The sequence below is a fragment of the Branchiostoma lanceolatum genome, chromosome 18 (assembly GCF_035083965.1).
Source record: "Branchiostoma lanceolatum isolate klBraLanc5 chromosome 18, klBraLanc5.hap2, whole genome shotgun sequence".
In the NCBI taxonomy this organism is placed as follows: domain Eukaryota; kingdom Metazoa; phylum Chordata; class Leptocardii; order Amphioxiformes; family Branchiostomatidae; genus Branchiostoma; species Branchiostoma lanceolatum.
Window position 1 is genome coordinate 3,195,399 of NC_089739.1, and position 11,899 is coordinate 3,207,297.

Here is an 11,899-nt window from a genome sequence, read left to right on the forward strand (position 1 = left end):
GGTCATACAGTATGCTAAGCAGTGCAGAAAAAACTGAAAATACCTAACGCATCTCATCTTATAGTAATAAAAAAAAAAAACAAGAAATATCAACAAGACCAAAGATGTCGTTGGACATGTAATAATTACCATTCCCTTCTGGCCATTACTAAGCCAGTATGTATCATCCCTTCCATCCAAAAGAGTTGAACCAGTGTTCCCACTTTCTTCCGATGAAACTGATATCTTGTAGTCGTTGGCGGTATTCTGCAGACCTAATCAAAAATGTTTGCTTTATAAACATGTGAATATAGGACAGTCCTTAAGAAATGATGTGAACAAAAATATCTACATAACGTAAAGCTTATGCGGGTTACAAAAACAAAATATCATTTCAGAATAAAGCGCAAATATGTTGGTTAGCTGTAGGTGTTATCAAAATGATCGTTGGCTACACTGTGAACAAACTCGATCAACCGTCAACAAAAAGTCGTACACAAAATGATGATTCACCAACATACCAATCTTTAAGCGCAGTGACTCACTCCAAGGCCCGTATACTCTGTCCTTTGCCGCTGTATGGAAACCTCGCACTTGGCACACAATCACACATGACCCTTCGGGAGGAGTAACGACGTACTGGGATCCCTGAATGTCGGATACAGTGATCCACTGGTCTCCATCACCCTCTTTCTGCCACTGTAGTTCGTACTGAGGACTTGGTCCTAAGTTTGCACTTTCGGCATCTTCCCAGTGAAGGACAATGTTAGTGCCATCCAGTGTGTGGTCTAGAAACTTCGTCTGTTCTGTAGGAAAAATGCACATTTAGTTTCAAAACAAACATCTGTATAAAAATGTACATGTATCTGCAAAAGCTGTAAGCAATCACACATAGAATCAACAAACAAAAATATATAGAATCAACATAAACGAAGAGGCCATATTCATCATATAGAAAGCTTGTCAAACCTTTCAGTTGCTGTTTGGGAAATTTAATTTTTGCACTGTATGTATCAGTTACATTAGAGTAGTAAAATATGCATTGAAGCAAAAGAGAATATAGCTGAATCACGTATATCGTGCATTAAAGGAACAAACTGAAATAAAAGGAGAATAAGTCTTGCTTTTTCTCCAAATATTTAAAACATCGATGATTACCTGGTGCTTGAGAAACATACAGCTTTCTTAAGACCTCCGCAACATCGCTGAAATCTGGAGACGGGAACTCTCCATCACATGGAATTTCAAGCAGATCCTCTGTAGGTGTGATGTTGGTTACCCTGAATACATATGAATATAATCAGCGAAGCTTTAAAATTCCGAACGTCATATGTTTCTTTATGATTATGCTTCCTCAGTAAGCTATACTTGAATGAATTCGTATTTGTCACGTTGCAGGTTAATGTAACTGCTGATGTAACGCCATATGCATGAAATAGTCGAAGGAAGAAAAATACTCATCTATCTCCGACATGCTTACCTGTCGTTTGTAGCTTTGACAGCCTGAAACAATGAAATATGAATGTATGAGACGAGCTCGAGTAGTGGTTTACAACATTTTGCACGTGAACATTTATTATCATATGTTACATTATGCACAGTACATTTCAGACCATTTAGATTTTTATCTACTTTTATCGAACCGAACTCCAAGTAGATGAGACATACCTGTAAAAAGCAAGCTTGGTCAGTTTCCTTAGCCACTTCATCTGCATATGATGTGACGGCCTTACACGTCTTTAGCTCGTCCTTTCTTTTAGTTTCTTCCTGCTCCAACTTGTCCGTCTTGCCTTTCTCGATGTCACGACTCTTCTCAAGCATGGTATCGCGTCTCTCTTGAAGAATGCTGACCAGTTCGTCCACGGCTGCGTTGATTTTCTCTCGCATTTTCTCCCCTCCTTTCTACAAAGTCATAATTTCGTAGTACAAGGATGTACACATGAACAAGCTATGCAATACATACAGACGACTATAAAGACACTCTACCTCATGCACATATTTGCATATATGACGTTATGCTTCATACCCTTACTACTACTACAAACTGTCAAAGCATTAACACAAACATTAAAGCATATATTTCACTTTCAGAACGTTTGTGAAATTGTAATGAAAAGGCAAGTATCATGATTACCTTGACTTGCTTTTTCATACCGTCCAAGTCATTGATGAATGTTTCCAGATTTGACATCCAGGACTTCAGATTCAACACGTTGCTGGCGAGGTGCTCCTGCCATGAAGGGTTTAAATCATTTGTTATCATTTGTTGGAAGTATTACACAAACGTTGTCGGCGAAATCATTGTACTGTTACATCAACATCATACAGTTAGCACCCCACAACATAACAACACTATTTAATATCGTTGTCTCTTTGTTTGTTTGTTTGTTATTTGCTAGAAAGGTGTCTGACAAAACCTAAGACAAATCGTCAGGGCGATGGAAGAGAGAAAAAAACTATTATTGTTATGTTCTTGGAAGAACGTATAATGACAGTACATTGTGCATATTTATCCGTACATGAACATATTACCTTCTTCACATTGTACTGTGTGGACAGTGCTGCCACGTCATGTTCTCTGTGTTCCCCTACCAGCTTGCAGAGTTGACAAATGGGCACCTCACACACCATGCACACCAAGTTCACCTGGATCATGATAAATGGTATACTTTTGATGACTGTTGAATATGCTTCAAAAATTCCCCATTATCTATTCAATATACTTGTCTTTTCTCTGCCGTACCATAGCTAAATATAATACTTTAATGTGCACCTGCAAACAACAAATCTATCGTTTAACATTTTGCTGTCTCCGTATTGATACTATAGTTAATGCAATGCTTTTTCACACTTCTTATTTATTTATACAAATAACTTTGTGTCCAAGTGACGTATAAACAATGCCGCGACCATATATAACCACGGGTCCTTGTCACGTTACCTTCTCGTCCTCATGTTCCAAACACATGACTATTTTCTTCTCAGACGTCGGTTCCACAAGCTGATGCCTTGCAAAAACACCTTTCTTGGGATGGTAGCTGCCCAGACACGACTCGCAATACTTCACGCCACACTGGACACAGAGCTTCACAGCCGGGGAGGGCGGCTCGTCCTCACAGATCTGGCAGGGGAGAGCCTCCCCCTCCCCGCCACCTGCGGCCTTGCGGTACCGCTCCACGATGTTCTGGAGGAGGAGGTTCCTTCTCGGAGTTGCTGCTGCTCCGCCAAAGCCGAGGTCGACTTCCTCTCGACATGTGGGGCACTGGAAGGGCTCTTTCCGAGTGACGTCATGGTCTGAAGGCTGGGAGGGAGAACCCGGAGACTCACTTTCCTTGTCAGGCTCTGCCGCAGCTTCGGTCTCGTCGCCAGGCTTCTTAAGAGTCCTAATTTAAGACGTTGAAAAACTACTCGTAAGACGAAAATTCTAGCCCTTTCAGCGCTTCTTTCGAACACGGAATAGAAAGTTGACAACTGTGTGTAAAACATGGCGACCAACGTTTGCCGTTGTCCTTTTGGGACTACTTTAGTTCATCAGGTTCAGTGTATCTTAGGTACATTTACGTTGTTTGTCAGATATATATGGAACATTTGACACTGTGTTAGGAAGTAAAGAATATCCTTATGTCATGTATGTCACTGCAAGCTTTACAAGTATGTAAAACAGAAAATATAAGTATGCATTGCGTAAAAGATGGCTGCCAACGTACGCTCTTGTCCCCTTATTAATATCAAGTTCACTGGCAATTATGGTACGTTAATGTTGTCTGTGAGTAGTGGAACATATGACACTGTTACGAAGTTAAGAATACCCTTATGACACTACAATCTTTACAATTAGGCCAAACAGAAAAGAAAACTCCACATTAGTGCGTATTAGAATACCATCATCGCCACCCTCCCCCCTTAAGGTTACGAAGCTCAAGGTGTTAAGTTTACCTGCAGATGTTGTCAAAGCACCTCCGGCACAGGTTATGCTGACAGGGCAGCTGCAGGGGGTCCTCAAACAGGTCAAGACACACGGGACAGGTCAGCTCGGATTCCAGGGCTTCCATGATCAGGACTAAAAGAGGAAGAAAACGGCCCGACCGAAACTAGAAGCAATGGTTTCGGAACCGATACTTCCGGGTGGACTGGGTAACCTTTGACATCCGAACCTTGGCACACTATTGTTTGTTCTAGACTGCATTGGCTTATTCATCTGAAGTACAGCCAGTAGATGCCCATCTGTGTAATGAGGCTGTTGTTGTGCCTTTTAAATTCGTCTTCGAGGCACCTCCTCGATCACGGGACCCCCATTTCATATCCCGTTCGAAAGACGAAAGCAGCTCCAAACAAGTCGCTAGCAAATATACGACAACAAATGATTTGGTTAGGTTTTCAAACATATATCATTATTACCTACGCCGAGAAGGTTATGTTTCCGTCAGCGTCTGTGTGTGTGTCTGCTTGTGTGTGTGTGTGTGTGTGTGTGTGTGTGTGTGAGTGTGAGTGTGTGTGTGTATGTGTATGTGTATGTGTATGTATGTGTGTGTGTGTGTGTGTGTGTGTGTGTGTGTGTGTTTGTGTGTTTGTGTGTGTGTGTGTGAACACAATAATTCAGAATACCTGGATGGATTGTCTTGATACTTGGTATGTGAGTAGGTCGTCTTGAGACTTCGTGATGACTTTGGGCCGCCAAGCGGCTTGCTATGATACTGCATCGGAACTTCCGGTTTTGATATCTCATGTTCTGGACATGCTATGGTCATGATTTAGGGGAAATGATGCAGATGTCGTTCTTGTTGCATTTCGAAAGTAAGTAAATCTGGACATACAGACATAAATCATGCAAATGAGGGCAATTATTACATAATTTATGAGGAAATGGTACCATAGCCTCATTTGATAGGATAAGACTCATACTTTGAACAACTTGTGTTATTTGGGTAGAGAAGTTGGTCAAATCAAGGAGGTTATTTTTAACCTCCTTGGTCAAATGACATGATTCGTGCAAATGAGGTTCTTATTTCAGTCATTACATAAAAAGTGGATCATTCGTCTTCCACTGTCTAAGAAGAAGAAGTCGAACTCAATAAGTGAGTTAGAATTTAGAGTGAGCCTCTAGACTAGAGTAGACACATGCTATATTGTTATACAGAAGAAGAATAACGTTATTGCGCGACTATTGAGGACTGAGAGGACAGAGAGGTCTTTCCATGCTATTTAGCATATTAGCCCACGGGAAAGAATTTGCAATAAAAACTTCATCATAAAAAACTATCTGTATCTTGTCACACATAGATAAAAATACAACAAAACATGTTCTACTTCAATGACAACAAGACTTTATTTACAACTGTAGCTGTAGATAGCATCATTGAAATTTTGCCATGGTACAAAGTTACTAGGTTTGCAAATAAAACTGTATTCATATACATTGCGAGCAAAAAAGTGAACCCGAAATTGCTTACTACACAGGCATGACCCGTACATTGCTGTATGAGTATATATCTATCAATGTTTCCATTCAGTGTGATATGCACAGAATAACATTTAAGTACTTCAACATAAGTCTCCCCAAACATTTTTCTAAAGAAAACAATAAACCTTTTCCTACATCACCTCAAACGTACTATTTTCTAGAGTCTAAATTTAGATGCTTTATCTACAATGCATGTACATGCATTCATTAGGCATTATAGTCACGGTTTACCAAATGGCGCCATTCATGGTATGAAACTCAACATCTATGGATTTTTGACAGGTGTTAGAGTATGATGATGTTCATGGCAATTCCCTAACAATGTCTGAATCTTCCGTCTGCTGTTCATTTCATTTTCATTTATCTATTTAACCAGCGGACACACTCAGGTCTCTTGACCTGTTTTTCTGGCTCCCTGGACACAAATCGTTCCTATTCGTCCATAGTTGTGACAACATGGCGCGATGCTTCTTGTGTGTAAATGTCCGTGCCAGTTTGTACATTTGCACGGCTGGTTGTGTCATAAGCTGTCTCATCTCGATCGACGTGCTTGGTGTCATTATCTAGTCCCTCCATTTCACGATGCACGGAAACCACAGTCTCTGTAGCTGTCTGATAAACTGTTGTATTCGCGGCAACGTTTTCAGCTGTTGACAACTCAATATTAGCTAATGTAGCAGCGTAGAAAGTCAAGGAGTCATCATTATCAGGGTTCTCGTTTTCTGGGGCCTGTTCAGAAGAACCACGAATGTCTTCATCGTTTATTTGAGAATAGTCGTGTCCAGTTGGAACGTACACTTCATCCTCGTCTATCTGGTTGTACGTATTGTCGTCTGTTTGTCGGGAGTCAGTCGCACACGTTTGTCGTGAATTACCTTCGTACATAGGGTTGCTATGTAGGAACCTTTGGATATGCTTAACATTTGCAAGAGGATGATTTGGTTGGCTGTTGTCTCTGGCTCTGTTGCAGTTACGATTTTGGTTGTTTCTACTTCTTTTTCGGTAGTAACACATTGCTAAACATAGCGCTATAAGATGACTCGCAACTACAGAACTTACTATCACAGTCGTTAAATCTGTAGCACTCTTTAGAGTTACGTTACTTTGAGTGAGAGAAAATAGTGGTACTCCGGGCGTCACCCACTCTCTATCATTAAGCAAGTGATGTGTTTGGACACTTATATTTAACAGAGAAGATGACGTATTTTCTAGTCTACTCATTTTGTTGTCAGTACCGTTTGCAGTGTTCGTAAATCTTGCATCTATCGACGTGAGGGAAATTGCTTGAAAACATTGCGATTCTTTTGTGTCGGATACATTCACAAGAAAGGACGTCTGCTTCTGATCATGAATGATAGCGTAACACGGTACTAGTGGTACAACATTATTTCCGCCACTCTTTTCTTTCCTTATAGAATTTGCCACAACGCTTAAGCCATTTTCTTTGTGGGATCCGTGCCTTGCTTCTACACCGGAAAGTCGCAAACTCGATTCACCATTTAAACCCAAAGTTATACCATCTGACTCTTTCCATGCCTTCATACAACGAGTTGAAAAAGACTCCTGCCCTTGTGCTTCACCGTTCTGTGCAATGATGACGAAAGGAGGTAAAATCGTCAAATGACCCAACCGAATTTCTTCCGACAATAAACCACACCTATCAGTCCATTCTTCGACGTTCCGCTCGCCATCTAACAAGCTGTACCAGTCAACGTCAAATCTGTCTTCAGTGCCTTCATAGTTGATGTGTAAAACCATATCAAACACCTGAAATCTTATCCACTGCCTTGTTCTTTTGTAACAGGTTGCTAACAACACATCCCATGCCGACTTATGCGCATTACCTAAGCCGTCAATAGAATTGTTCCCACTAAGTTTGACTGCCATTATTTTTTCTGGTGTACGAAGTGCATTTTTATGCAGACATATCAAGTCGTTATACGTTAGATCCAGAGTCTCCAACCCTTTCAAATATTCAAAAGCGTCGGACGGAATTGTTCTGATTTTGCTTTTACTGAGGAAGAGGTCTCGCAACCCACTCAGTCCGAGAAACCACTCGCTACGTACTTCTAGCAAGACGTTACCCTGCAGGTATAACTTCTGAAGGCTGGCTAGACTTTCAAAACATCCGCGGTCTAAACTGGAGATGTTGTTGTAAGACATAGACAGCTTGTAGAGATGGTTTTTGTCGCGCGAGTTTGACCCACTGTACCAGTCTCCTGGTATGTGTGTTAACATGTTGTAATCCACATACAATGTTTGTAACTCAATGAAGTCTTTAAATGTGCCACTGTTAAGTCCGGTTATTCCTGCCTCTATAAGAGAAAGAGTGGTAAGTGAAGAGTTGTCGATGACTGCTAGTTTTTGCGACGATAGCATTCCGAATTGTAGACCTTTTAATAGCAGCATCTCCGTTCCCGAAAAACATTTGCCTTTTGTGCTATCTAGAATTTCAGATGAATGATTGTGAGCTTTGTAACATAAAATACATTGTATCCTGCGCGTATAGTAGTAGTAGTAGGTGTAGCGGCCAGTGTATGCGTAGCGGTGCTGACTACCAGCAATTTCCGTTTCGTTGACAAGAAAGCAAAGCTTCCACTGTGCTTTCCTTTCACATGTAGAAAAGCAATTCCGATCTGCTAAGGGATTGGATGACATTGCCAAAGCGACAAAGATGAAAACGGCACATTTAGATTGAAATATTAACTTCATTTTGGGCATTTATATTTTAATGTCGAAAAACTTATAATTCTAATTTTGAATTCAATTCAGATCTTAAATTTTGCAAATATTCTTAATAATGTATGTTTAAAATTTTCTTAGATTTTCTAAATTTCAATTTTCACTTGTAATTTGTGACTTTAGAATTCAGATTATTTCAGATTCAAGGTCTGAAATTTTAGATCTTAGATTTGAATTTGAATCTTAAGTTTTAGATTTCAAGTTTGAATCTTATCTTTTGATTTTGAATTAAAGATCTGAATTTTAAATTTCAAAATATGTCAATTTTTGCAGGTTCTTCTTAGTGTCTCACGTGTCTATGTAGTCTAGAACCAGAATTTGATTATTCAAAGTGTCTTGATTTATATATTTGCTCCCTGCAAGTAGTTATACGTGTATTATACCAGAGGAAGATCTTTATGATCTAAGACCGTACTTTTCCAGTGTAAAAAGGTAGATTTGTTCAGGAGTCAGAGAGGTACATCAAATCCCTTTTTTCAATGTTAGGTATTACGGTAGCCTAGTAACAATACCATCGGAAGCTCCCCGGTATCTGTACGGCGCTGGGAATGGTGCCGTCCGCCCAGGCAGATTATCGCGCTCGGGGTGGTTTTACGGGCTTGGCTTAATTAGTCCGCTCCGATAACGCGACATGTCAGCAAAAAAGACAGGCTAACAGAAAGAGGCCTTAGCAGACTGGGCCCAGTAGAACACCCCTACCCCTAAGCCGACCCTTGACCAGGTTCGTATTTTGGTAATTCGTTTGGTATTATAGTGCCAGTTGCGTTGTCGGTGTTGAATTGAACAGAACGCTAGCAATGTCACGATGGACGTTGAATTCGCGATTGAATTTCAGTCTGTGTTTGAAAGAATTACCTTCAATAGAAATGGTCCCTTCTCCGGACCGTGAGCGCTGATGAGTGGTCGGCGGAACTCTTGGCTGTTCTGCCCGCAGGACCGGTGCTAGCGTGCCGGTGCTTGACACTGATCCGGTGCAGTCAGCAAATTGAATGAGACCAAGCAGAAATCTGAAAATAAAGATTTGGCAGTTTTCAGTCAAACAGTATCGTTCAGACCCATGTAGTGCATGGTGGCACATCTATGGCAGTAGGTTTATTTACTGTTTGAGTAGCAGGGTGTATTTCTACAGGGAAAGGTAGCAAATCCTTCTCCTTTAACGTGCTCGATGCACCCCCTCGAACGCGGGACTCCCTTTATGCTAGGGTCACATTTCCAATCCGGGGCCCGGCCGGGCAGTCTTTGGGAACGAAAAGTATGATGTAAAAGACAACAAAAACACAAAACGTACCCAAAATTATTTAAGAGCATACATAGCTTGTGCAAATCTATTGACACACTTTGATTTTTCGTTTCCGCAAACAGCCCGGCCGGGCCCCGGTTAGGACATGTGACCCTAGCATTAAATAGACGGTGCAATCCTGACCGAAATTTCCTACCCGGGGCTTAAAGCTGGTCTCAAAGTTAGCAATTGAATGGATCCAAGAGCTCAACTGTGAGGCTGCTACCAGTTGAGCCACAGGGACATGTCACATCTCTAGCAGTATAATGTTACTAAATGTTTCTCTCACAGTATTGCAAAAGTGACAAAATCATCAAGGCGTGTCTTACCTGCGAACAGTGTCCACGGTGAAGCGAATGAAGTCTGTCACAGCCGGGGCTCCTTTCAACTTCTCTGCCCATGCGTCATTCCATTGGCAGACTAATAATAATGTTCCTCTGCACATCCTGAGTTCCGATCTTTGTGATTACAACACGGGAAGGCCTGGAGGAAACCGGCAGTGCTGGAGGCCATTGACATTTTTGGGGTTTAGGTAAAGTTTGCGGGGAAGAAGGTATCTTTTGAATTGGCCCATCCTTGTGCAGTCTGGTTATCAAACAATGGAAAAAGAAAACTAATTTTTGGCCGCAAACTTTACCTAAGACGAAAAAATGTCAATACGGAACTCATACGGACATGAATATACCCAAAAATCTATGCAAAAAACTAGACTAATATCGACAAGGCCGCGTACATGTTTAATCTAATCTCACAAATATCCTGCTTGGGGGCATTTGGTTCTCTATGATTGAAAGGAGAGGAAGGCAGCAAGTGCCCTCAAGGAGTAACGGATATGATACTTGTAGCTACTTTCCTGATTCATTTCGGTCAAGCAGCTTACTTGGGTCGCTGTAGACTTCTCTTTCAATTCATTCGTCTACGAATCTTCCTATCGTTTTAACGCCATTTCTCCTATATCTCAAAATATACATCTAAGGACGTTTTAGAGCCCATGAAGCATATTTTCATGTCAATGAAATCAGACCCCACTTAGGTTTAACTTTTCAAATACTGTGGCTAAGTTTTTGTAAACTCCAGACCAATATCAATGATTAACTTGACACGTTCGGGCCCTAAGTATAATCTCGTCCGGATGCTCACTTTTTGATCTGTGATTAAACAGGAAGACAATAAGTGCCCTAAGCTTAAGGCCTGACGTATATGGTAGCTACTTAGATAGCTTACTTTTCAGTACTAACGTTAGTATTCGATATGTGTTATTGTCCTAGCTCGTTTACGTATGTTCTGTTGACACTATCTCTAAAAAGTGCAGAAACTACAGTTTAGTTTTTACCCACGGGCACAATTACTAGGGAAAAACTTACTAATCAGAAGGAAGTGATATCGATCAGGGACAACACAAGTTTTTTTCCCTGCCAAACAACTATATCTACCTCAAACCCCGGACAGATATTCGTGAGTAAAATACAAATTTGATTTTAAGTGCTGGCAAACATCAATAAAGTTTATAATATTGTTATAATAACAAGCGTTTTCAACTATTCTATTCGTTGGTAAACATTAATATGGTAGCTCAAGTACTCTCAGCTATGATGGCACTTGTAATTATTGCACTCATTCGTCCGTGTTAAGGGCAGCTAAACCATAAAAAGGCCATAAATACTAATTCACTTCTCATATTTCGTAGTCATGAATTTGCCGACTCACACTGTCCTTTGAGACACATTGCCATCAGTAAAGTTCACCATCTGTCGATTATAGAGTACTTTATTTTTCCGTGGCTTTTGTGATAGTATAAATGTGCAATTCAGGGCCACATTGCCACATCTACACGTGTGTTCGATCTTGAAGACAGCGTATTACAAGGTAAGACCTATGTGTTTCCTTGACTTTGATTTTTTCTACAGTAGAATCCAAACTATGATTACTCAAAAAGTTGTTGAAGACCTTAGTCAGAGCATAAGCTAAGCTGATAAAAGCTGTGTTTTTTGCCTTTGTGTCTTCCTGTGCAGGTCTAGTTGAGTTGAAAAGATGCAGCTGTTTTCTATCGTCAACCATTGCCTCGTTCTGGGCATTCTGGTGAGCCAGTGCTCTGGGAACGAGGAGGGTCAAACGCCCCTGCTGGTCCGGATAAATTGTCACCGACGCCAGCTACAACCACCTTACCACGTGGATCAACAGCGACGCCTATCGTTCTTCTGAACCACTGCAAGGCCAGTATGTTGCGAATGAATACTTCAATTTTACGAATGTTCCGCCGGCCAGAAAGATGTCATAAGAATACATGTACCACTGCACACCCTACTAATTTAAATAATTCTGTCCTATAAGTTTGCTGCTCTGATCGCTTTTCTACGCAGGCGTAATTGACATCGACCACCAAATGAACCAAAAAAAGTTCAACTAATTTCATAGAATTTTCCTGAAGCTATCTAAAA

At 40.8% G+C, this 11,899-nt stretch overlaps 1 protein-coding gene across 1 annotated transcript; it reads right to left on the reverse strand.

The window, feature by feature from the left end:
• Positions 1 to 2: 2 nt before the first annotated feature.
• On the reverse strand, positions 3 to 4,105 carry LOC136424610 (probable E3 ubiquitin-protein ligase MID2). Its single transcript, XM_066413227.1, has 10 exons — positions 3,916 to 4,105; positions 2,921 to 3,362; positions 2,512 to 2,625; positions 2,114 to 2,209; positions 1,648 to 1,881; positions 1,460 to 1,482; positions 1,138 to 1,259; positions 501 to 785; positions 130 to 254; positions 3 to 14 (listed from the first exon to the last, which is right to left on the reverse strand). The coding sequence occupies exons 1-10, from the start codon at positions 4,029 to 4,031 to the stop codon at positions 3 to 5; spliced, it is 1,569 nt and encodes a 522-aa protein (XP_066269324.1). The 5' UTR covers positions 4,032 to 4,105.
• Positions 4,106 to 11,899: the final 7,794 nt, after the last annotated feature.